At 35.8% G+C, this 27,871-nt stretch overlaps 1 protein-coding gene across 7 annotated transcripts; it reads left to right on the plus strand.

Moving 5' to 3' along the window:
- Positions 1-27,498, plus strand: LOC106846095 (cytochrome P450 2C19-like). 7 transcript variants are annotated; one of them, XR_011494847.1, is made up of 12 exons: positions 1-210; positions 1,404-1,566; positions 1,748-1,897; positions 8,159-8,319; positions 9,496-9,672; positions 15,854-15,995; positions 18,563-18,750; positions 20,298-20,364; positions 20,890-21,013; positions 22,965-23,014; positions 25,136-25,277; positions 27,007-27,498. XR_011494847.1 is itself a non-coding variant. In XM_070486806.1 (11 exons), the coding sequence occupies exons 1-11, from the start codon at positions 43-45 to the stop codon at positions 27,186-27,188; spliced, it is 1,590 nt and encodes a 529-aa protein (XP_070342907.1). In that variant the 5' UTR covers positions 1-42; the 3' UTR covers positions 27,189-27,498. The 7 variants fall into 7 exon arrangements, 4 of the variants coding, with proteins under 4 accessions (XP_070342907.1, XP_014720158.3, XP_044609709.2 ...); XR_011494848.1 differs by lacking the exon at positions 22,965-23,014; XM_070486806.1 differs by lacking the exon at positions 20,890-21,013.
- The last annotated feature ends 373 nt before the right edge of the window (positions 27,499-27,871 follow it).

Consider the following 27,871-nt stretch of genomic DNA (forward strand, 5'->3'; position numbering starts at 1 on the left):
AAAGCTTTCGATTTCACACAGTTTTCTGAGCAAGAAGAGACAATGGATCTGATTGTGGTGCTGGTGCTCTCTCTCTCCTGTTTGCTCCTCCTTTCACTCTGGAAACAGAGCTCCAGGAAAGGGAAGCTCCCGCCTGGTCCCACTCCTCTCCCTGTTATTGGAAATATCCTGCAGATAGACGTTAAGGACATCAGCAAAACCTTAATCAATGTAAGTATCTTTTGTGTCTTGCAAAGGTAAGTAAATTAATCTTTACTTTTCAATAAAATATATTCCTGATGGCAAATGATTAAAATAGATCATTATACAGAAAATACTCACTGTGCATTTCAATGTTTTCCTTGCTTTTTTTAGTTTGTCAATGTCACATAGTTGTATGAAGTAATGCATTTTGGAAGAAGAGACACATTTAAGTCATATAAGATAGGAACAAAATAATAAAGTGGCAAAAGTCTGGAGTGCTGCTGCTTTTATTTGTTTCATAATCATTTGCTGTGATTTTCTGCCTGAAGGCAAAAAAGATTAGAGATTTTATTCATGAAGTTATCTTCTTTATGAGCTATGAATTTTGTTCAGATTAGTTGTGAAAATTAAACTTCTCTAAAGAAGGAAATTATGTCTAATTTCAAGAAATAGCTAAGGGCTCAGAACCAGCAAAATTGAGTGAAAGAAATAATCATTCAGAATCCATTGGGTAGTAATAGAATCGTTTTGGATTCTGCACACAGCTGCTGTCTATACCCTATGAATGCTTCAGGAGAAAAGAAATTGTTCTTCCATGAGATGATGTATGTTCTGGCACTGCCTCTGTGATGGCTTGCTCTCCTTCTGTGTTAGTAATCCCACTTGTTTCAAACTGAATTAGGTGTTAGAATCATCTGGGCTCATTTTTTAAAATATAGATTTGTAATATTCATTACAGGGCTACTAAATCAGAATTCTTCCCATGGGAAGAGTTCCACAGGTGATCCTGAAGTAATCAACTGCATGTTGTTCCAAAGGTGGGAGGCATTGGGGACTGATAAATTGCTCGAGCATCAGATGTTGACAAAACATAAGTTCAAATTTGGTTCTTCTATTTATTAGCAATGTACACTGCAAAAGAATTTGTATTTCTCTTACTTCAGTTTCTTTCTTTGTGAAACAGGGCAAATAAACTTGCCGAATGTGTTGATGTGAGGATTATGTAATCTGTATACCAATTGCCCAGATCATGGCACAGCATAGGTCTTCCATATGTGGCAGCTGTAATAATCAACATGCTTAGGAATAAAATTCAGAAATATTTAAAGCTGTGATGATAGAATAAACATATAGAATATATGATGATAATATCATGTATAAAATGTAGACCAATTTGTGACATCTTTTCCTAATATTTACATTATCTTTCCATTTCCCAGCTCTCAAAAGTTTATGGCCCTGTGTTCACCCTATATTTTGGCATGAAGCCCACTGTGGTGCTGCATGGATATGAAGCAGTGAAGGAAGCCCTGATTGATCTGGGAGAGGAGTTTTCTGGAAGAGGCACTTTCCCAGTGGCTGAAAGAGCTAATAGAAAATATGGTAGGTGTGTGTATGGTTGTGTGCAAGTTCAGCACTGGTAAAAGGGATGAGAAGATAGAAAAGACTTTACAGACTTAAACATCTCCTCATCTGAGCTTGTCCCATCCAGGAGGCTGCCAAGTGTCAGCATCCTCTTCCTTGGCAAGAACCTGCCTTCCCATTTCTGTTTCTCCTCTGATAGGAATAGTACTCAGCAACGGGAAGAGATGGAAGGAGATGCGGCGCTTTTCCCTCATGACCCTGAGGAATTTTGGGTTGGGAAAGAGGAGCATTGAAGACTGTGTTCAAAAGGAAGCCCGCTGCCTTGTGGAGGAATTGAGAAAAACCAATGGTGAGTGATTCTATACTCTGTGACTCTGACCATAAACTACTCTCTTTAATCATGTCTTTGAAAGTATTTCAGGGGCGGCAAAATAGTTCATTATGGGTTGTGGCTACCAGCCCTCAGGCGGAAGAGGGACCTTTTGTGTATGTCTGCTTGTTGAGTGCGTACACCAATGATTGTGCATACAGTGTGGGTATAAAAGGTCATTTAATCCTCTTCTGTCCCAATTTGTTCTTTTATTTCCAAAGCATTATATCATAAAAGTAGAAGGTTTTGAGTCTCATCGTTTAAAAGTTAAAGAGCATTTTCTTTCCCGTAGCATAATTGTGGGTTACCTATTCCAGAACATCTCACCAGAGAACACTTGTGAAAAGTGAATAACCATTCACACCCTTATGTTGCTGAACCAACTGACACATGTTCTCATTTAATTGGATTGTATTTGCAGGGTCATCCTCCCTGTCAAGTCTGAGGGTTTTCCAATGTCCCTGCCTACAGTTTCCACCAGTAATTATGCTATATATGGTCTATAATTTAATATATAGTTTTAATTGTTTTGGCATATCTTTATGCAATTCTCATCAATTATAATTTTCCTGTAAACAAAGCATGATTTAAAAACTATCAACTTGAATTATTTTGTATTACCCAATACTTACTATATTGAGTTACATATTTTATGAATATGTATGCTACAGCAAAATTCTGCAAAATGCAAGAATACCAACAAGCATAAGGATTTATTTAACTAGACTTCAACTATTATTAATCCCTCTCTCTAACTATAATTGGCTCTGTTCCCAGTTTTGCTTATTTTTCCCCATCTTATTGGGTTTTGGATTAAAATTAATTGGTAATTATTTACCTTTCAGTGCCACCTCTACTAACCTATGAAGTGCTTTTCACAATTGACTCTGATTTTCTGCTTGGATTCCAAATTTCCCTGTTTTAAAATTTATCTGTGAAATGAAGTGAAAGGAAAGGCTGCAAATCAGATTTTACCTGTGAATCTCTCTCCCTCACACACACATCTTCTAGGTGTTTTAAATAACCCTCCACCTCCTTAGCTAAAATAAAACCTTTTTTGAAAGTTCAGAACCCTGGAATGTTTGAAGGAGCCTGTCATAGAAACAGAAAACTCAGTAGGTTTCCTGTTATTCAATGCCCTATTGTTTCTTCACATCATTTGTGATTCAAGTCCTCTTTAATTCAATCTGTAGAAGTGAATTCAGGAGCTTTTTACACATGAAGTTTTTTGACCATATGATTACAACTTCACTTTATTAATCTCCACCAAAAAGAAGACCTTTCCTCTACTTTAATTTCTTTACCTATAAAATGATAGAATTGACGAAATGATGGTCAAATTTTAAAATGTATTAAAATATACTATTCTGTTGATGAATATGCAGAATAATATCCAAGAGGTCCAACAGGGCAGTTTTGCCGAAATAAATTAAATTTGGGGACTGATTGGAGATGGTGGACTCTACTTCCTAATATAGAAATTATTTTTGTGTTCTGCACATGAATTAAAGAAATAAAAGGGCTCCATTTATCGATTCAAGCTCTTTTGTTTGCCTTACCTGAGATTCAGTTTGAAATAAAAATATCTCATATTGCTTTTATTTTAGACAAATAGATCTACTTTGTTATTATTTTTTAACTATTTTATTTGGCCTTATTGGTTTATAACATTGTATAAATTTCAGGTATATGTTATTATATTTCAATTTCTGTGTAGGCTGCAAAGTGTTCACCACCAATAGTCTAGCTGTTATCTATCACCACATATACCTGCCCCTTTACCCCTTTCACCCTCCCTTCACCCCTTTTCCCTCTGTTAACCACTAATCTGTCCTCCTTATCTATGTGTTTGCTTGTTTATCTTTCACATACGAGTGAAATCATATGGTGTTTGTCTTTCTCTGTCTGATTTATTCTGCTTAGCATAATGTCCTCCAGGTCCATCCATGTTGTCGTAAATGGCACAATTTGGTCTTTTTTCATTCCTGAGTAGTATTCCATTGTTTATATACACCACATCTTCTTTATCCATTCATCCATCGATGGTCACTTGAGTTGCTTCCACACCTTGGCTATTGTGCATGATGCTACAATGAACAGAGGGATGCATAAATCTCTTTGAGTTGTCGATTTCATATTCTTTGGATAAATACCCAGTAGTGTGATAGCTGGATCATATGGCATTTCTATTTTTAATTTTTTGAGAAATCTCCATACTGTTTTCCATAGTGGCTGCACAAGTTTGCATTCCCATGAGCAGTATGAGGCTTCCCTTTTCTCCACATCCTCTCCACCACTTGTTATTTCTTGTCTTTTTAATAATAGCTATTCTGACAGGTGTGATGTGATAGCTTATTGTGGTTTTGATTTGCTTTTCCCTAATAATTAGTGATGTTGAACACCTTTTCATGTGCCTGTTGGCCATCTGTATATATATATAGATACATATTTTTTTAAGAATTTTATGTACTTTATTCAGCGTGCTTTGACCATACAAAACATATCTGCATTTTATAAAGTTCTTTTAAGGAAAGCAAATATAATGATGCAAGAAACTATATGTTTTTAATATACTCAATAAAAGTATTGAAAATTTCCCATTTGTTTCACATCATATCCATTCTAGTAATTACTAATGATCAAATAATGCTATGATGTAAAATGTTTACTCAAATTATTCCTTAATAGTGAAATTGTGTTGTTTTCCATGACCATTCTTTTTTTTTTGATTAAGGAATTTTATTTTATTTTTAATTTGGCTGACTTTTTTTTATTGAGGTAACATTGGTTTATAACATTATATAAATTTCTAGTGTGCATGATTATATTTCAATTTCTGTGTAGACTACATCATCTTCGACACCCAAAACTAATTATCATCCATGACTATACACATGTGCCTTGTCAGCCATTTTGCCCTCTGCCCTCCCCCCTTTCTCTCTGGTAACAACCAATCTAATTTCTGTATCTATGTGTTTGTTTGTTGTTGTTGTTATATTCTACTTATGATCGAGATCATACAGTATTTGATTTTCTCCATCTGATTTATTTCACTTCACCTAATACCCTCAGGGTCCATTCATATTGTTGCAAATGGCTTCTTTTTTTATAGCTCAGTAATATATCATTGTTTGTGTGTATATATATACATATACATATATATATATATATATGTATATATATGTACCCTACATCTGCTTATCCTCCATTCATCCTTTGATGGGCACTAGGGTTGTTTCTAGTTCTTGGCTGTTGTGAAAAATGAGGCAATGGACATAGGGATGCATATACGTTTACACATTCATGTTTTGTATATCTTCTTTGGAAAAATGTCTGTTCATATCCTTTGCCATTTTTTGATCGGGTTGTTCATTTTTGTTGTTGTTGGGTTGTATGAGTTCTTTATAGGTTTTGGAAATTAAGCCCTTGTCGCATATATGATTTGCACATATTTTCTCCCAGTTACTGTGGTGTCTTTTTAATTTTGTTGATGGTTTCCTTTGCTGTGCAGGAGATTTTTAATCTGATGTTGTCCCATCTGTTTATTTTTTCTTTTGTTTCCCTTGACTGAGTAGATGTGGCATTCAAACAGATATCCTAAGCCTGATGTCAAAGAGTGTACTGTCTATATTTTCTTCTAGGAGTTTTATGGTTTCACGTCTGACATTCAAGTCTTTAATTCATTTTGAGTTAATTTTTGTATATGGTGTAAGATAATGGTCTACTTTCATTCTTTTGCACATGCCCATCCAGTTTTCCCAACACCATTGCCTTTCTCCATTGGATGTTCATGGCCCTTATGTTGAAGATTAGCTGTCCATAGATGTGTGGTTTTATTTCTGGACTTTCAGTTCTGTTCCACTGATCTCTCTGTCTGTTTTTGTACCAGTACCATATTGTTTTGATCCCTATAGCTGTAGTATAATTTGAATTTAGGGAGTGTGATACCTCCAACTTTGTTCTTTATTCTCAGGATTGCTTTGGATATTCAGGGTCTTTTTTGTTCCATATAAATTTTAAGATTCTTTGTTTTATTTCCGTGAAGAATGTCATTGGGATTCTGATTGGGATTGCAATGAATCTGTAGATTGCTTTACGTAATATGGATATTTTAATTATGTTTATTCTTCCAATCCATGAGCATGGAATATCTTTCCATTTCTTTATGTCTTCTTGGATTTCATTTAATAATGTCTTATAGTCTTCAGTGTATAGGACTTTCACCTCCTTGGTTAAATTTATTCCTAGGTATTTTATTCTTTTTGTTGCAATTATAAATGGGATTGTATTCTTGATTTCTCTTTCTATTAGTTTGTTATTAGTGTATAGAAATGCAGCTGATATGTATGTTGATTTTGTACCCTGAAATTTTACTCTATTTGTTCATTATTTCTAATACTTTTTTGGTGGATTCTTCAGGATTTTCTATATATAAAATCATGTCATCCGCAAATTGTGACAGTTTTACTTCTTCCTTTCCCACCTGGATCCTTTTTTTTTTCTTGCCTAATCTCTCTGGTTACAACTTCCAGTACTATGTTGAATGAGAGTGGATAGAGTGGGTATCCTTATCTTGTTCCTGTTCTCAGGGAACTAGCTTTCAGTTTTTCATCATTGAGCATGATGTTGGCTGTGGGTTTGACATCTATAGCCATTATTGTGTTGAGATTCCTTCCTTCTATACCCATTTTATTAAGAGTTTTTATCATAAATGGATGTTGGATCTTGTGAAATGCTTTCTCTGCATCTGTCGAGACGATGATGTGATTTTAACTCTTCATTTGGTTAATGTGGCTTATCACATTGATTAATGTGCAGATGTTGAACCATCCCAGCTGGTTCAACATCTGGAATAAATCCCACGTGATCATGCTGTATGATCCTTTTAATGTATTGTTGTTTTTGATTTGCTAATATTTTGTTGAGGATTTTTATATCTATGTTCATCAGTGATTTTTGCCTGTAATTTTGTTTGAGTGTATTGTCCTTGTCAGGTTTTGGTATCAGGGTAATGTGGGCCTCTTAGAATGAGTTAGGAAGCTTCTCCTCCTCTTCAGTCTTTTGGAAGAGTTTGAGAGGTACAGGTATTAAGTCTTCTTTGAACGTTTGGTAGATTTCACCTGCAAAGATGTCTGGCCCAGGGATTTTGTTCTCTGGGAAGTTTTTGCTTACTGTTTCGATCTCTTTGCTTGTGATTGGTCTATTCAGATTCTCTATTTCTTCTTGATTCAGTTTTGGGAGGTTGTGTGACTTTAGGAATTTATCCATTTCATCTAGATTATCCACTTTGTTGGTGTATAGCTTTTCATAGTATTTTCTTATAATCCTTAGTATTTCTTGGGTGTCCATTGTAATTTCTCCTCTCTCATTTCTGATTTTCTTTATTTCATTCTTCTTTCTTTTTTTCTTAGTGAGTCTGACTAAGGGTTTGTCAGGGTTTTTTTTATCTTCTCAAGAAGATATCACTACCTCTTTTAGTTTCCTTGAGCCTTTTTGTTGTTTTTTTTTTATCTCTATTTCATTTATTTCAGCTCTGATTTTTAATCTTCCCCTCCTTCTTCTGACTTTGGGCTTTGTTTGTTCTTTTTCTAGGTTTTTTAGGTATAGTGTAAGATTGTTTATTTGTGATTTTTCTTGTTTCTTGAGACTATTATTGTTTATATATGTTAGGTTTTTTTCCTAGAAAGCATTTATACACTCTCCTTTTTCACACTTGTTCCTTCAAATACACGAATTCACCCATAATCTCTATCTCTTTAATTTTCCCTTATACTATTTTACAAATAGTTCTTTCAATTATTCATTGAATATAAAAAGTTAGAAATCTCTAATGATTTTTCCCTATATCAGTCCTTAATTGTTTACAGACTTTGAAGATAGAAGTGATTCTGCACTGATAAATTGTTCAGTGTTTTAAAAAGTGGCCTCTTTAAATGTGGTCTATATATATCCCTCCAAAATAGGAGGTATCTTGGGTTAGAATGGTATAAAAACAAGATGATGGATGTGAATAAAGTATGGGAAAAACTATTGTTAAACTAGCCAGGATATAATGGTCAACTCTAGTTTATTGTAAAAGTGATATCTTAATTTTATGTGTGGTGAATTTTTACTATTGAGGTAATATCTAGGTAGATATTGCTTTAAAGTTCCTAAAATTACTTTTCTCTGTTATCTCAAAAACAAATACTTTTATATGTATATTTTAATGTTATTTTTTAAATGTTTCCAATTCTTCAGCCTCACCTTGCAATCCCACTTTTATCTTGGGCTGCGCTCCCTGCAATGTGATCTGCTCCATTATTTTCCAGAATCGTTTTGATTATACAGATCAGAATTTCCTTAACTTGTTGGAACTATTGAATGAAAATGTCAAGATTCTGAGCTCTCCATGGGTGCAGGTAAGACCAAGATTCTTTCTTTCTGAGAAACCATTGATACTCTTTTCTCTGACAAGTCCAAAATTCTATATGGACCAAACTGTGAAGATAATGTTTGAATACCACAGTCCTGCTCATTGCTTAGTGGCATGGAGTAAAATTCTGGAAAAGATGCCCAAGACCTTTATTTTTTACACAAGAAAATGAGTGCCCAAATACCGATCTTGAATTCAGGTCCATTTGCTCCCTGTCCAGTGGTTTTTCCACTAAATTTCAAAGCCCATTTTCCATAAATGATGTAGGTGTCCAAAAAGTATAGCATTAGCATTCAACGGACATCCAAACCCTTGCTGAAAAGCTTCCATTACCCACTAGGATTGCCCTCCAATCAACACTTAGAGACATCCTCATCACATTGCTTGGCAGAAATATGCTCATTTAGGATATCAAGGAGGCGGAATGTTTGGGAGCACAGATGCTGCCAAGAAACTTTGAACAGAGAGGGAATGTCAGATGCCTCAGTTCGGATCCTAGCTGACAAGATAACTGCATTAGAAATGAAAACATGATTGGGTTTTATTGTGTATGAACCCTAAATAAACACAATTTCACCTTATGCTGGCCTGGCATGTCTGTATTATGCCTGAAAGATAATTGTGTGATCTTAGAGAAGTTACTTAACTGCTCTTGTGCACAGTTATTTTCTCCATAAAATGCTCACTCAGATATCATGGTATTTTCAAGACCTTCTCCATTCTAAAGTATTGATTCTGTTTGTGAGACTGCTTGAGGCAAATGAGAAACAGCAGACAGTAGCCTATGTTCTCTATCAGGTTACTCAAACTCCCTCAACCTCTGTTCCCATCTACAAAATGTGAATCATAGCAATTCATGCCACTTTATATTTCCAGGCTGGAGGAAAGAATTGATGTAAAAGATGAGAAATTTGATATAAATATGTTTTTTATTTTTTAAAATGATGTATGAATGTAGGAAATGATTATCATCTGTATGCTCTGGACATGGTTCTCTCCCTGAAATCTTTGTAAGTATAGAGAATTACTTTATATGTACAGTGAAAGGTACACACCATATTTTTTCATTTTTGTAATAACAATTTCTAACTTGTATTTGCATATGACATACATGTCATCATTAAGTGTTTTTTATTTAAAAAGTATTTTTTTTCTCTTTCAGGTCTGCAATACTTTCCCTATTTTTATGGATTATTTCCCAGGAAGTCATAATGATTTACTTAAAAATTTTGCTTATATAAAAAATTATCTTTTGGAGAAAGTAAAAGAACACCAAGAATCTCTAGACATTAACAATCCTCGGGACTTCATTGATCATTTCCTGATCAAAATGGAACAGGTAAAATGTTAACACAGCTCAATTATTTTATTCCTTGTACATTTTGTGGTTCATTAATTAATGCTGTAGTTACGAGGGATGTTTACATGGTCAGGCAAGAAATGCTTCAGAAGCACTGCACTAAGCATCAGAGAAAATTTAAAATTGAATTGTTAAATGACTAGAATACATTGACCCTGTTCTTAGGTGCTAATAATATACTTGAGGAAGGACAGGATGCACACTCAGGTGAAACGGATACGATTACAAAAAGTTACAAAATACAAAATGTTGAGCCGTAAAATGAAGATGGAAATGATCATTTGCACTCAGTATATGGAAGAGGGAGAAGGAAAGATTTGACCAGGGTGGGCTTCCTGAATATTCTGAGGTTTGAGTAGATCTTGAAATGTGTTCAATGAGGGACAAAGTAGGGAATTGCAGGTGGGTTGAATGGTGTATGCAGAAGTTCAGATGTGTGTGTTAGCAAAAAGATTAGGTAGATGAAAAAGGGAAGCCTAACTGAGTGTAATCGGAAATGAATTTGGATAGATAAAGAGTTCAAAGTTGATGTTGTCAAGTAATGTGTAAACATGAATTCTGGCATGGATAATTTTGATTTTTTCAGGAAGAAGTATGAGTCAAAACAAGAATGGAATTCAGACAATTATTAGGAAAAATTATCCTGTAGAGAGATCTGTATGATGAGAATGGAGCTCAAGGACTGTCTCAAGGAGATTTTTCATCTCTTTAAACTTAGACTTGTTGGCAGTCTAGGCCGTAGAAGTGCAGAGGAATCTGAAATAAAATCAAGTTTGTCCATCTTATATTCTCAGAGATCTAAGAAGAGAATCAACTAGGCTGTGCCACAGAAGTCAAAGCAGAAGCAACATTTTAGAAAAAATATGGAACAGATAATATTAGGAAATAAAGAATGCTACTCCTGGGAAGTGCTTGGATTTGATTAGACTTTATGTCAGAGGAGTTCTATAGAGAGTAGTTTCAGTAGAGAGGGAAGGATTGGAGCCAAATTACAGGGGCTTGTGTAGGAAATTTCAGGGATGAGACCAAATGTCCCATATGGGAAGTTCAGACAAAAAAGGGAGTATTTGAATGGTGAATTTAAATAGTGATAGGATCAAGTTGAAAAACTGAGTAAAAAAGGTGATATAGATACCATGAAGACCCTTGTGTTGGCACAAGGTCTCGTTTATGTCTGGTGAAGTAGACTCCAGAATAATCTGAAAAAAGCTAACTTTAGAGAAGAAAACTCTTTCCCCTGAGGCCACTATTATTTTATTCAACCACTTTGTAGCACTGGGAAGATATGAAAAATCAATTATTAGCGCAAGATGTGAAGCAAGTCAAAGATGCTGAAGGGGGTGATATTCAAAGAATTACTTCTAGAATTTGAGCTAGACGTGCAAATCATATGTTCTAGATGTAAGAAAGTGGGAAGATGAAACGATTTGAAGAAACTGAAAGAAGGAAAAAGCAAACTACTTTTCCTGTGCCTTCTCTTCTGTTAGAGCAATGATTCTTATTCTTTTTGGAGTCCTGTCAATTTGAGAATCTGATTAAATGTTTGGACACTTTTCGAGAATAATGCACCTACATGAGTTCACCATATTTTATACACAATTATTGAGGTTTCCTTGATGCTGTGAAGCCTCTTCATTAATCTCAGGTCAGGGAGAGCTCCAAGACCTCTGATCTCTCTATTTCAAGTGGTTATTTCCTGAATACTATTTTTTAAACAATATTGTTTCTCTGGCCTCACAATGTAATTAAGGTCCTGATTAATTTATTTTGGTAACAGCTATATTAAGTTATCATTCACATGTCATTGCACTTGCCAACTTGAAGTGCACAATTTAATGTTTTTTAGTATTTTCACAGAGTTCTGAAACCATCATCACAATCAATTTCATCACGTTTTCATCACTCTCAAAAGAAACTCCATACTCTTTAGCAGTCATTCCCCATTTTTTTCCCACACATACCAGCCCTGTGCAACCACTAATCTACCTTCTGTCTCTGTATATCTACCTATTCTGTATATTTTATGTAAGTTGAATTTACAATCTGTGGACTTTTGTGACTGGCTTTTTTCACAAAGCGTAACTGAAAGCATCACTTTCACTTAGCATGTTTCCAAGGTTTATTATCATTGTAGCTTGTATCAGAACTTCATTCCTTTTTTGGATGAATAATATTCCATTGTATGTGTATATGACATTTTATTTCTTCATTCATGAATTGATGACATTTCAATTTTTCCATTTTTTGGCTATTATGAATAATGCTTCTATAAGCATTTGTGTCCAAGTTTTTGTATGGATGTCTGTTTTTATTTCTCTTGGATATCTATCTAGGAGTGGAAATGCTGGGTCATATTGTAACTCTATTTTAACCTTTTGAGGAACTGTGGCTGTATCAAAAATCTAAATGGAAAAGGCAAAACTGTAAAACTCCGAGAAGAAAACACAGACAAAATGCAGCTGTACCATTTAACATTCAAATTAGCAGTGTATGAGTTCCAATTTCTCCATATCCACATCAAGACTTGTTAATATCTATAGTTTTTATTATAGCAATCCTAATGGGTGTGAAATTGTCTTTCATTGTAATTTTGATTTGCATTTTCCTGATGGTTGATTCTGTTGAGCATCTTTTCATGGTTTTATTAGCCATTCACATGTATCCTTTAGAGTCATGTCTCTTCAGATTATTTGCCCATTTGTTCTCAGGTTATTTGTTTTTATTTATTATTGAGTTGTAAGGTTTCTTATGTATTCTAGATAGAAATCCCTTATCCGATATTTTACCAATATTTTATCCATTCTGTGGATTATCTTTTTATTTCTCGATTTTGTCATTTGAAGAAGAATTTTGTAATTTTGATGAAGTGCACTTTATCTGTTTTTTTCTTTTGTTGCTTGTGCTTTTGGTGTCATATGAAGAAAAATTACCTAATACAAGGTCACAAAGATTTATGCCTATGTTTCCTTCTAACAGTATTATAGTTTTAGCTGTGTCATGTAGGTCTACAATCTACTTTAAATTGATTATGTATATGGGAGGTGGTTCAAGATGGCAGCATAGGAAGATCTTGAGCTCGCCTCTTCCCACAGACAGCAAATCTACAACTCCGTTTGGAATAACTCCCTCTGAAAGGGACCTGAAGATTGGATGAACAGAGCCTCCACAAAAAATGATAAAAGGGCAGCATCAAGACAAGTAAAAGAGACAGAGTCATGGGCTCACCGAAGAAGAACCACACCACAGCCACAGCAATCCACACTGGGGAGAGATCTCAAAGGTATGAAATGTTTCCCCAAGGAGCAAGGGATTTGAGCTCCACATCAGTCACCACAACCTTTAGATCCTGCGCAAGAGAGACAAGCCCCCCAAACATGGGCTTTGAAAATCAGTGGGGATTATGCCTAGGAAGAGTATTATACTATAGGAAATGGAAAACGTGCTCTTAAAGTGATTGTGTGCAGATTTGTAACTGAACTCAATTGGCTCGTCTCTCGGTGACTGTGGAGCCAAAAAGCAGAACCAAGGCTGAAGTGGGTGAAGAAAAAACAGGTTTATTGCTTGCAGAAGCAATGGAGAACACTGGGGATAGCTGCCAAAGCAGGGCCCCATGCAACTCCCCCCCCCACCCCCCGACCACCACTGAGTTTAGTGCAGTTGGAAATTTTATACACCAGAGTGCAGAGGATATGTTATAAGTGTGTAACATCTGAGCCAAATCAGGCTGTGTGTGCAGGCCATTACACAACAAGTTCAATGCAACATGCTTTTTAGAGCTGGAGAAATTTGCAGGGGTCCTGCTGCAACCATGTCAGTTTTGCTGTAAGATGGCAAAATCTGCAAAAATGAGGACACCATCTTCTGAAATAGCACATTTTGTTTCCTCCTTGTCTGGAAAATATTTGACAGATTATGTTTAGTTATGGATCAGATTTTCAGTAACCCTTTCCTTGCCTGGTTTCTGGTCACAGATTCACTCAACCCAGAAACCAGCACAAAAACACTAGTTTGAAAAATGCATAGAACATGGGTAAAGGAGACTCATTTATTGACTTTAAAGCATTAGCCAGAGAGTCACAAATGAGTCAAGACTCCCTCCGGGGACTGATACACTAACAGGAGCCATTTTTGTGATCTCAGTCTACCTTGCTAATACCAGCGTTGGTAGGTGCCATTTTTGAATTCTCCCACTAAACTGCTAGTGCCTGTGGGTGCACCCCACTGAAAACCCACCAGCCAAATTACTTCAGCAGTCATGGGCCTGTGTCCCAGACAGACAAGGAGCCACTCATGCCTGCCAGTGTGTCACAGCACTCACAGACACACTGAGCAGACAGCCATGGACTAGCCCCATCAACCAATGTGCCAAAGCAGTCACAGATGCACCTAGTAGCAGACCTTGGGCCAGCCCCACCCAACAATGTGCTGCAGCAGGTGTGGATGCAATTGGAAGTTGGACCAGGGTCCTGCCTCACCTACAAATGCACCAGAGTGATTGTGACTGCAACCTACAGCAGGCTGAAAGCCAGCCCTGACCACCAACATTCCACAGTTATGGCCTGGTTGCAACAGGAGGGCTCACGCACAGTAGGGATGCTTCTTGAGTGCCTGGCTCAGGTAGCCAGGGAAGACTGCTCTTCTGGGTCCCACAGGAAATCTACTCCATAATGTCAGTCCTTCGAGACTGGGAGAGGTAGCTGATGTAGGTGATACATAGAAACAAACAGAGATTTAGGTAAAATGAGGAGACAGAAAAATATGAGCAAAATGAAAGAACAAGATAAAATATCAGAAAAAGAACTAAATACAATGGAGATAAGCAATCTACCTAACATAGAGTTCAAAGTAATGGTCATAAGAATGATCACTGAACTCAGGAGAAGAATGGTTGAACACAGTGAGAGCTTCAACAAAAAGACAGAAAATTTAATAAAGAATCGTTCAGAACTGAAAAATATAAGAACTGAAATGAAAATTTATCAACTTCTTTCTCATCAAGCACTCCCCTGGATGCTGTAAGTGTTCAGCTAGACTGCAGAGTCCCAAAATAGTTGCTTCGGAGAGTTCATACCAGGTCAATTGTTGTTTCTGTGGAGGTAGTCATTCCTGGAACTTCCTAATCTGCCATCTTTGTGGCATTACTCTAGTACTGTCACCTTAATAATATTGAGTGTTTTGATTCATGACATGGAATTTGTTTCTTTTCATTCAGGTCTTCTTTGATTTCTTTCAGCATTACTTTATATAGTGTAGCTTAACATTGATTGGCTATGTGCATGTAGCCACTAAATATTCAAATTCACATCAACAGATAAAATATTAATATTGGTTTATGAGTACCCTGCTCTTCTTACTGAGTTTAAAGTAATTTTAATTTGACAAGCTTAGAAACCTGTGAAAAACCAATGCTAAAGTGGGAGATGACTGTCCATGTCTAGGAAGTACACCTGTTGAGAGGGTTAAGTCTGTCTTAATTTTGTTGCCTTCGTAATATTAGACATGCCACAGGTCACTTGTTCCTGTTAAAGAAAGAGAATTGAAGACTCTTGGTTTAGGTTTATTGTATCTTCTATGATATGGCCCTAATTTACCCATTTCTCTCAATTAAAATCATGTTTGCCTACAAATAAGAGAAAACCCAATTAACAATGTCTTAAGCAAATAGTTCATTGATTTATCTTACATACAATGAGTCTTATGATGGGCCAGTCTAGGGTTAGTACAGTAGCTCTGAAACATCACAGACTCAGCCACCTTTCATTTTCCTTCATCATACTTAGTACATAGGCCTACATCTGCATGCTTAAATACTGCTGTCTGCCTCCTCTCAACTTTCACATCGGCATTTTGAGTAAGAAGAAGGAAAGAAAAGTGGCATCAAAAAGCTTTTGTTTAATCCCATTTGCAAAAAATATATTGCACGGCCCACCTAACTGCAAAAATAATGGAATTTTTAGGCAAGCAAGGAGTAAAGGAGTAGGAAATGAAGATTGGGTCCACTATTCTGCAATCTACCATACCATACAGTACTTTTTCTAATACTGCAATGTTCAGTTTCGATGATGGCTTTACTTTATAGCAATCTAAGTTATTTTGTATCCGTTGTAATTAAATATGTGGCAAACTAATTTGTCAAATAATTGCACTAAATCATTCCTAGGAAAAGGACAATCAACAGTCTGAATTTACTATTGAAAATTTGATAATTTCTGCATTTGATTTATTTTCTGCTGGATCAGAGACAACGAGCACCACCTTGAGATATGCAATCCTGCTTCTGATAAAGTACCCAGAGGTCACAGGTATGACTACACATGATGAACAGCAAGAATAGAAATCTGGCAAGACACTGTAGTGTACTGCATCTTATTTCTTTTAGAGAAGCTACATTATTGAAATTTCTGTGCCACTAGTTGTAATTTGTCCAAACTTAATGAGGGGATAAAAATGAGACAACTTTGCAAAACAGGGGTTGATGACTGAGAGAAGTGAAGGACGGTGTGGGTAGTAGAAAAGCAAAAAATATTTGGTTCAGTGTCTGGATTCCATTGGGAGGTGATTTGTATCGGGCAACAGCTATCATGAATTGGCCTAACATTGCATACTGGTTTTCTTTAGAAGAGGCCACTTTGAATGGTAGGTATGTTTGTGCAGAAATCTTTCCTCATTCTGAAAATACAGTGTTCTAATGCTGGGGTAGGGAAGATGGAAACTCTTTTTATAGAAGCATAAGTGGAAATTCTAGAAATTTAGTGAGGTAGCCTAGGAAAATTTCTACAGCCTGAGAAGTATTCTAAAGGTTAAATCATAAGAAAGATGTTGTTATTTAGGCAGAAGACATGCCTAAGGCAATTTTATTATTCCAGAAGTCTGTTTCCAGGAAACTGGATTCACAAAAATAAGACTTTGGGGGAGTAAATAATTTTATCTTTTACGAACATTTTATTTTACAAATTTATCTCAAAGAAGTTCCAGTTGTGCATAGCAGATTAGAAGTATACACTACCTTTTCTTGTGTCAGGATCTCATTAAAATGATTATTAAGTAATTACAAATGAGAATTAATTAGTCCTTTGACGTTGGAGAAGAAGAGTACAGGAAGCAGCCAAGAAGCGGTCAACAAATTTATGAAACACAGAAAGCAGAAAGGAGGGTGATAATTGCCTCAGCAGAGAGAATGAAGTTGTAACTTAAATGTCAGAAGAAGATTTATCAACGTGGAAAGGCTAATTTGTGTCCCCCAAATCCCCACAATTGTCACTATTTGGAAGTACCAAGTGTCTAATAAGTTAGGGGAGAATGAGGCAGAAGGCAGGAGGCCCCCTCTGCAACATCTACAGGTTTGTACAATTGTCCAGTTTCTCTCTACAGATTTTTCGAGAAGGTAACTGTTTTCCTCTCACAGGAAAGAGAGGTTTTCCAAAGGAAAGACCTACATATTCCACTATCGAGACAGAATATTCTCTCCAAGTGTCCAGCAGAGTAAATGAAATACAAGCACACAACCCAAGATACAGGGTCATGAAATTTCAGAACACCAGGGTAAAGTCAAAATCATAAACCTTTCAGAGATAAATCAAGTCATATGTATAAAAGATTAGGAATCGGAATGGTATCAGAATTCTCAAGATCAACTATCATCTTGTGTATTAATAGAAAAATGATATTTTCAGATGTTCATATTTACCAAAAGTCTTTTCTTCCTCTCTCCACTTTCTCAGAAAGATCCTGGAGGATATACTCCATCCAAATATTTGAAACCAAGTCAGACATGGTCATGGGCTACAGAAATCAGAAGACCTCCTGTAGGAGAATGAAATTTCAGGGAGGGTACTTGGGCCCAGGTCTTCAAAACAACCAGCTTAGATTGTGATAAGTAGATGAGGCAGATATGAGGGAAGTTAGAAAAAATGAGAAGTGATTGATCGTCTGAGGTTTGAGCATTTGGAAAATTATTACTAGGAGTTTGAAACATCTGCCTGAACATTTGAAAATAGTTCTAAATAGGCAACTAGAAATTTAAGAATTGTATAAATTGTTCAAAAATAAGTTTAAAATATGCAAAAAGAAAAATAATCATGGTTATCTTACCAGTGAACACTACTTATGTGATTGTAATGATGTAAATAATGTGTATTGATATAATCAAAATATACAGGTGAAAGTGGAGTTAAGGGAAGTGTGTGTGTGTGTGTGTGTGTGTGTGTATCTCTTCATGAGTATTTTGTATGGAGTGGAGATAGAGATGTAAATCCCCATCTCTCCTACCAGGACTTCATTAAATATTGCCTAAAATTGGGTAAATGAATAAATAGAAACAGAAATAGTCATTATTTAGAAATATATATATTTAATTTCAGAAGAAACTGTAAGAATGATTCAGAGGCTGCATCTAGGGACTGTGAAGTTGAAACGGATACCATTGCAAGGTGCATACATACACATGCAAACACACACACAAAGACTTACATCCATATAGATCCATTACTAGAATTTAATTTTTAAACATCGTGTATTACTTTGAAATAAATTAATATTTATTCCTGTTTTTCTTTCTGCAGAGACAATAATTTCTTGAGTTAACAATGTGATAACCTCATATTTTGAAAAATTTCATCATTTCTATTTGTATTAATTATCCTTAATGATGCTGTATAGGTATGTATAGATATATCTAATGCCTAGTGTGTAGGAGAGTTATATGTATCTACAATAGAATAATTCTCTAAGTCTTGGTGTACTTCTCGGTATATAACTTACATTTATAATGATGTTGGGACATCTTCATAATTCTTAATATAACCCCAAATTGCTGTGGCAAATGTGCTGTTTTACTTCTTTTCCATCTGTCTTACTTGTGTCTTATCAGTGAAAGTCCAGGAAGAGATTGACCGTGTGATTGGCAGACACCGAAGCCCCTGCATGCAGGACAGGAGCCACATGCCCTACACGGATGCTGTGGTGCACGAGATCCAGAGATACATTGACATCATCCCCACCAACGTGCCTCATGCAGTGACACAAGATATTAAGTTCAGAAATTACCTCATCCCTAAGGTAAGATTTGTTTCTTGTTTATATTGACCTCAACACTCTTGAAGTTCCCATATTCGCAATATGGTTCCAGTCTTCTACCAATACAACATGGGAGAAATGCAAAAATCATACATTTGGCAGCTTGAAGTACTTTGGTTTGTATCCAATTTGGGCTATAAAGCTTTATAAGAGGTCTTGATAGCTGACAGGGTAAGCCTTCCCCATTTCTTCTGCTTCTTCGAGATTTATTGACTACTCATAGCTGTCCACATTTCCAAATAAATTTTAGTATCAGTTTGTTAGTTTCCCAAAACATTCTTCTGGGCTCTTATCAGGGTGACATTAAATCTACAGATCATTTTGAAAAGAATTGGCATCTTGAAAAGAATTCATGTGTTGAATCTTTGAATTCATTAATATGGCATTATTTCCAAATTATTTGAGCTTTATTTTTTCAATAATGTTTTCTTTCAGTTCAATGGCTTGCACATCTTTTGTTAGTTTTTTCCTAGGAATTAATATTTTTGATGCAATTATCAATTGTATAATTTAAAAAATGCCTCTCCATTTCTTTCCATCTGGTATACGGAAATATAATTAATTTCATTATTTTGATGACCTTTTAAGTAGGAACTTTGCTAAATTACTAATAATTGCTAATAATTTGTGTGTAGATTCATTTGCAGTTACAATGTACACAATTCTGTTGTGTGGGTTAATGTTTATTTTGTTTCTTTTTTATTGAAGTGTAATTGATATGCAACATTATATTAGTTTCAAGTGTACGACATGATGATTCAACATTTGTTACACTGTAAAATCATCACCAAGATAAGTCTAGTTACCATCTGTCACCATACAAAGTTAACAAAAATTTATTTTTCTTGTGATGAGAAATTTTAAGATTTACTCTCTTAGCAACTTTCAAATATGCAATACAATATTATTGACTATAGTCACCACACTGTACATTATATCCTCATGGCTTATTTATTCACCCACCTGCCAATGCCCCTCCCCTCTGACAATCATCAACCTGTGCTCTGTATCTATGAGTTTTATTTGTTCATTTGTTTGATTTCTTATTTTCCAGTACTGATTATTTTAATTTTTCTTTATTGCATTATTGCATTGGCTAGAATTTCCAGAATAGTGTTCAAAAGAGTGGTGCAGGGCTGACCCCTTGGCCTAGTGGTTAAGTTTGGTGTGCTTCACCTCAGTGGCCCAAGTTTGGATCCCAGGCATGGACCTCCACAACTCTTCAGTGGCCATGCTGTGGTGATGACCCACTTACAAAAAAGTAGAGGAAAATTGGTAACAGATGTTAGCTCAGGGAAAATCTTCCTCAGCCAAAAAAAAAAGAGAGAGAGAGAGAGAGGGAGAGTGATTTTAGTGGACCTCCTTGTTTCATTTTTGATCTCCAGGAGGTGATAAAAGTTTAACATTGCACTATTGATAATGAGGTATTATATACATTTTGGTAGATAGTCTTTATAGATTAGAGGAGTTCACTTTCTCTTATTTTTGTATGTCATATTTCATCATGAATGTGTATACAATTCTATCAGGTGGATTCCCTGGATCTATTGGTAGTCATATATTTTGGCCTCTCTTTCTCCACTCGATATACATACTGTAAGTATAAGCACACAGCTGAATTGGTTTTGCTATATTTTGTTCTGGGCTTCTATTCTTATATTCGTAAGATAGATTGGTCTGCAATTTTTCTTTTTCAAAATTTTCTTGTCATATTTCTGATATCAAGGTAATGCTGGCCTCACAAAATGAGGTGGGAAATGTTCCCTAGTTTGAGTCTATTCTATTGCCTTCTCCTCCCACTCTTCTTGCTCAGTCCACTCAGTAGTTTCTTTGGAATTCCAAATAAATTTTAGTTAAATAAAAGATATTATATATGAAAAAATGGAGCATTTCAGAGATGTTTATCTTCCACTAGAAAGAGTTCTTCTGTCCTCGACTAGGCAGTCAGAATAATGTAATGCTTCCTGCTCTCATTCAGAGTTGGAAATGAAGACAGTCTAAAATTGACTGTAAGTGTCAGCTGACCTCTCTGAGATTCTCTCATCTCTGGAATCTTGAGAAAAGTTTTTGTTTTAAGAGATTTCCAACGCTTTCTAACATATGGTTTTTATATTTATCCAGATTTTATAGTTGCTATGCTGCAAGCTACTTCATTCCACTTGAAGCCAACACATATGACTAATTAAATAAGAAATAATATAACCAAAAATTCTATTTCCATGAGGGAAAAAGAACCGTAAACTTGGTAAGGTTGCAATCAATATCGCCATCTTCTGGGGAAGAGGGAATTGAGGACTTTACCAAGAAGTAATGGGGCTTGCCCTGAGGGTCACAGATCTGATGCAAAGGTTAGGACTTCAAGTCCATTGTTTTTTCAACAAAAACACGCTACCAGTCAAAGGTTTTTCTTTTTTAATTTTGAGGCACGAAGGTAATATTAATAAAAGTTGTTTCTCCTCCTATTACTAATTAAATTGGAAATAGGCTAAAGAATCAGATGGGGATTGCCAGTCTACTACATCAGATTTGGGGACCTGATTGAGGGGAGCATTGCATCTGCTGAGCACACCCATCAATTTTTCTGCGTGGCAGATCACATTGTGCCAGTGGCATTTGAGTCTAGACAGCCCAGAGCCCAAGGGAATGGCCTTTTCACTTCTTCATGGAACAGCCTAGTATAGAAATATGCAGCACTGAGTGGCTGGTTCCATCTATCCTCTTACTAATCAGATAAATGATTTCTTCTACCATGGAATAGAGCCATTGAGCTAGGTGGAAATAGTGGTCTAAGATAGGAGTTGGCAAACATGTTCTGTAGTGAGCTCGATAGTAAATATTGGGGCAACGGGTCTCTGTCGCCACTACTTAACTCTGCCATTGTAATACAAAAGCAGTCATAGATCGTGCATAAATGAAATAAGATTGTGTGTTCCAATATTTATGGACAGTGATATTTAAATTTCTTGTAATTTTTACCTGTCACAAGTATTATTCCTCTTTTGATTTTTTTTCAATTTTAAAATTCTTAGTTAATGGGCTGTATAAAAACAAGTGGCAGGCTGAGTTTGCCTGGGCTATGGTTTGCTGACAACTAATCTAAGACAGTCTTGTCCAAAAGAACTTTCTACAGTGATGGAAATGTTCTATATGTGTGCTGTCCAATACAGTAGCCACTAGCCACATATGCCTACTGAGTGCCTGTAATGTGATTAACACAACTAAGGAGATACATTTTTAAATTACATTTGCTTTTAATAATTAATTCAATTTAAATATAAAGAACCATGTGTGGCATGTGGCTACCGTGTTGTATAGCGTGAATCTAAAATTCTTTTCCTAATAGAGAGTTAGAAATCCCTCATTCTTAACTTTGCAATACTGAAAGTCTGGAAAATATAAATAAACTGTAAGTTTGGTGCAGTTTCACTGGGTGGTCAAAACCTCACTTGGCCTGAAGTGAACCATATATATTCTTACTTATCCTACTTTGTGTGCATATTTATGTTTTGCTAAAAAGTATATTAATGTGTTTGATTATATGGGATTCCTCTACAATCTTTTGGGAGTTTCATAAATTCTACAGAGTATACATCATGATCCTTTCTAAAATGTCAAACAATCCCAAAAATGGAAATACATTAGGATCCAATGATTTCATTTATACGATTGTCTATTTATACCTCAAGGGAAGACAAATGTTCAAATTTAATGGACTGAAGCAGAAGGTAAAATTGTCTGCCTATAGAGAATTTTGTGTTAGCTGATAAAACATCCTTTTGGGAGAGGATGACTTCCTCTGAGTTGTAGAAAGGCTATTTGTATTTCATGCGCCCAGATTATGTCCCCTTCATGTTTTGAAGTTCTTATTTCCCAGCCAGGAAAATCGTGATCAGAATCATTGTTATTTTTGCATGTAAATGTAGTTCATTCTCTTTTATTGCTGGGTAGTGTTCTATTATGTGGAATACCACAAATTGATGATCCATTCACCAGTGGTGGATATTTTAGTTGTTTCCAGTTTTTGGCTATTTGAATAAAAGCGCTATGAACATTTGCATACAGATATTTGTATGGACATATATTTTCATTTCTATTCAATAAATTCCTAAATATTGGGATTGTCACATGTGTTTAACTTGATACAAAACTTACAAACTGTTTTCTAATGTGGTTGTGGCATTTTGCATTCCCACCAGCAATGCATCAGAGTTCCATTTGCTCAGCGTACTCTCCATCACTTGCCATGGTTAGTCTTTTTAAATTTTGGCTCCTATAGTGGTTGTGTAGTGATATCACATTTGTTTCAACATCTGTTTCCTTGATGAGTAAAAATATATGGCTTCTTTTCTTGTCCTTATTGGCCATCATGTATCTTCTTTGTTAAAGTGTCTGCTCAAATTGTATGCCTACTTTCTGTGACCTTTTTTTATTATTAAATTGTTGTATCCCTTTATATATTCTGAATATGAGTCCTTTATCAGATATATGCTTCACAATGTTTACTCCCAGTCTGCGGCTTCTCCTTCTGATAGTTTCTTACGATCATCTTTCAAAGAACAGTAGTTTTTAATTTTAATGGAGTCCAATTTATCACTTATTTCTTTTATTATTTGTGTTTTTCTGTCCTATCTAAAAAATATTTGCTAGCGCAAGTTCCCAAACATTTATTCATATCATTTTCTAAAAGTTTTATACTTTTAGCTCATACATTTAGATCAGTGATCCATTTCAAGTTAAATTTAACTACAGTGTGAGGTAATGATCATGCATCATTTCTTTTTTATAATGAATGCCCAATTATTCCAGCACTATTTATTCAAAGTATATCTAGTTTTGTATCTTAAAGAAACATTTTTACATATGAATTGTGTAAAAACATACAAGGGGAAACTTTTAAAATCAAAATTATAGACTTTATATATGATAAAATTAAGAGGAAGAAATTTCCCTCAACTTTATATTTAAATTTTTAAAAAATCTCAATAACATTTCAAAACATATGTATACATATATGTGTTATATATATGGAAATATATACATATCTACTTTTATGTCTAAATATCTATGTATCACATTTCACACCTCAATACTTCAGTATGTATCTTCTAAAAACAAGGACTTTCTTCTACATAACAATAAAACGATTCACATTCAAGGAATTATCATTGGTATAATAATATTATCTAATATACAGCCTATATTTAAAATTTCCTAGTATTTTAAAAAGTATCCTTTATAGTTTTTTCTTTTGAAATCTAGTTTTCAATCAAGAAAGAAGCATAAAATTTAATTTTCTTATCCTTTTAGTTTCCTGTAATCAAGAATGGTTCTCTTTCCTTTGTTTGTTACTGTCCTTTCAATACAATGACATTTTTTGAAGAGTCCGGGCCAGTTGTCATATATAATGTTCATCAGTCTAGTTCTGTGTGATTGTCTTCTACAGATTATATTGTAGTTACTATTTTGTCAGGAAAACTACAGTGTTAGCGTGTGTGTCCCATTGAATTACACTGAGGAGGCAGGGGCCAACCAATAATATCACTTATCTCATTATTGTTGATGCCATGTTCCCCACTTAATAGAATGGTGTCTGCCAGATCTCTCCATTGCAGAGGTTCTGTTTTTCATATGTAATTAATAAAAATCTGCACCGCGGTATTTTAAGACCTTGTGAATATCCAGCTTCCCAAATGATTCACTCAACAGTTTCAGCATTAATTGAAGACCTTTACTGTTGCAATGTGACAATTTTTCTAATTTATCACTCCTTCTACCTTTTCTTTTTCCTTTTTTCCCTGGGATTCACCTTTAAAGAAGAGCTCCTCCACATTTTTAAATGAAGAGAAATAAATTTCATGTCAGTGATAAACAGTCAAAATTCTTTCTGTGCTTGTTGTCATTATTCCAGAAGAGAATTTCTAATTAGATCAGACCTCTATTTTAAAACTCCCTGTGAATAGAAACTCTGGACATTTCAAGAGCCTAAATAGACAGCCACCTTAGACCATAACTCACATATAAGATGTGTGAAAACTGAAATGATGACATAGCAGCAGAGGGGTACATATGCCAGTGTCTAAATGTGATGATAAGGAAGAGAAGTGGGGTTCAGAAAGCAGGGCATTCAAGTACCCAAGCACTCAGTACTTGAAATGTAATAGGAGGCTACTTTTGTAAGATCACTGCCATGGGCCTTAAAATCGGGACTATTTATTGCTTGGTATGTCTGCCTGGAAATGTCATTCCTCTTTTTTGCACCTGAATCTCCTCATCTATATATCATAAGATTGGACTAAGTATTTTCTAGCATTTCTTCCAGCTCCATAACTTCTTTATAACTCAGTTTATCCTCATCTGTTCATTCCAGGGCACAACTATATTAACATCTCTGACTTCTGTGCTGCATGATGATAAAGAATTCCCCAACCCAAGGGTGTTTGACCCTGGCCACTTTCTAGATGAGAGTGGCAACTTTAAGAAGAGTGACTACTTCATGGCTTTCTCAGCAGGTAATGTGTCCTTTGGTACTTCAGGGGACAGGTCACCTTCACAGGATCTGTTAAACTTGCAGTGTCTACTCTCATAGATGGGTTCATAGAATTTCTTTTTGTACATGATCAAGAACACCAGTTCCCAATGCCCATACACTTCACACCTCATGATACTTCTCATTATTGGCCCAGATTAGTGGGATTTAAAGAGCTGAACTACTTCTTCCAAAGTAAGAAAGCTAGAGAATGGTTTGATTGAGTTCTACCTCAAGGCACATCACTTTACCACACAGAACTTTTTCTAGCAGGTTAACCTCATCTAGACTGTCCTTATCTGCCCTAAGGAAGGTATCTAACTCCACAACTTTGAGTATGTTCTATGTGGCGCCTCTCACCCCTAGGTTGAGCTCTGGGGATACAAGTATCCACAAACACAGAATGGTCACCCAGAGGGCTCACACCCCAGTAAGTGAAGCAGATGAATAAACAGATAATTATAATCCAGTAGGACTAGTGCTGTGAGAGAGGGAAGGACAGGCTGTTGGAGGGGCGAGGAGAGGAAGAAGTTGCCTCCTTCCTGCTCTCTCATAGCACACACAAAGTGAGACATAAAATGGACTATGTGATTCCTTTCTTCTAATAGAAGAAAGGAAATTTGAGCTGCCTCATAAAAGGCGCAGAAAAAGATAAGAAGAAAGGCAGGACATTTTAACAGAGGTAATGGACCATAGAAGCAAGACATTTGCTCTAGTTCAAGGATTTCAGAGTGTCCTCCTAGTAACTGTGGGTCAGGGAAACCTTGGGAATGTGACAGACTACCCTTTAATGATTCCAAGACACCTTAATCTTCTTATAATTAAGGTCTCCCCTTTTGGTTATTGGGGTCTCTGTACCTGAACTGTGTGCTGAGTTTCTGGTCAAAGTATTGCCACAAGCCAGATTCATTCTTTGGCTTTTGATGCCTGCTTTTTGGATCTGACATTGTACATATTATGATGACAAGGACTAAGGCCTCCTTTTGAGAACTCACATTTTAGCAGGCTAGAAAAATGGAGAATTATGATTCAAGGTGGTCTGTGCTTCATTGGAAGCATGAATATGATACTGAGGAAACCTAGAGAGTGAGAATCTACTGCCTGAAGGGATCACAAAGATTGTAAGGAAGAAATGAAATTTGACCTAGATTCTAAGAGAAGTATAAGTAAAGTGCATCTTAGCCAAAATCAACAATATCAAATAAATCTTGAAACTGCACGTTATGCTGAAGATTAATGAAGTGTAGATGTAGCTAGAACTGAGAGTAAAAAATGTGAAGAATGCAAGGAAGATCATGGAACATCAGACTGGGAACAGGTAACACAAGCAAACATGGGTGTGTTTCTAGAAAGAGATTGATGGAAACCCAAAATGTCAAAATAGCAGTTATAAAGTAGGAATACTTAATGAAATGCTTGGCATAGAGCTGACACTCAGTAAAAATTTGTTGCATGAAGAATGCCTTTTAAAAGAAGGTATTAAGGTGGATAATGTGTGAGTCCATCTTTTTTCCATCTGTCTATCTAACCATCATTCCAGCTATCTTGCCTTCCGTCCATCCATCCGTCCATCCATCCATCCATCCGTCCATCCATCCATCCATCCATGTCAACCATTCCTCAAATGGTTACTATGTATTCTTTATTCTTTTTGTGCCAATCAGAAGCATACTGTCCAAGGAGTATTTACGTTCTGTGTTTGTTATTTTCAGGAAAACGAATTTGTGTGGGAGAGGGCCTTGCCCGCATGGAACTATTTTTATTCCTGACGAACATTTTACAGAAATTTACCCTGAAATCTGTGGTTGATCCAAAGGACATCGACATCACTCCAGTTGCCAATGGGTTTGCTTCTGTGCCACCTTCTTACCAGCTCCATTTCATTCCTGTCTGAAGAAGGGCAGACGATCTGGCTACTGATGTGCTATCATTTGCAACTCCCCCTCATTTGGGCTATTGTTCACCTCCTTCCCACTTCATCCCTTTCCCAGGAATGTCTTCTCTTTCCTCTCCTCTTTCCATTACCCCTTTATCTCAACATTCAGTGAACATCCAACCTCCATTAAGGAGAATTTCCTTATTTTCACAGCATAAATATACGCCTCCTTTTCTTCACAATGTGTAAATTGTACCAACCACCACATACATTAATACTTTCTGAGTTATTACTATGTTATCAGTATTAAACGGCAAAAACAATTTTAGCCAGCTTTATGGATATTTATTTGCGTATAATAACGTCTAAGTTTAAGATGCTCAACATGAAGATTTGATATATGTATATGTTGCAAATAGTTTAACACACTAAGTTTGGTTAACATATCTATCACCTCACATGGTTACCTTTTTTTTGTGGTGAAAGTGTTTAAGATCTAATATCAGCAACTTTCAAGTATACGGTACAGTATGGTTGACTATATAGCTACTTTGCTATACATTAGACCCCCGGAAGTTATACATCTTACAACTTGAAGTTTGTACCCTTTGACTAATATCTCCCCATTTCCTCCACCTCCAGTCCCTGGCAACTACTAGTCTAATTTCTGTTTCTGTGAGTTTGGGTTGTTTTTTAGATTC

The sequence above is a fragment of the Equus asinus genome, chromosome 2, assembly GCF_041296235.1.
Source record: "Equus asinus isolate D_3611 breed Donkey chromosome 2, EquAss-T2T_v2, whole genome shotgun sequence".
NCBI lineage: Eukaryota > Metazoa > Chordata > Mammalia > Perissodactyla > Equidae > Equus > Equus asinus.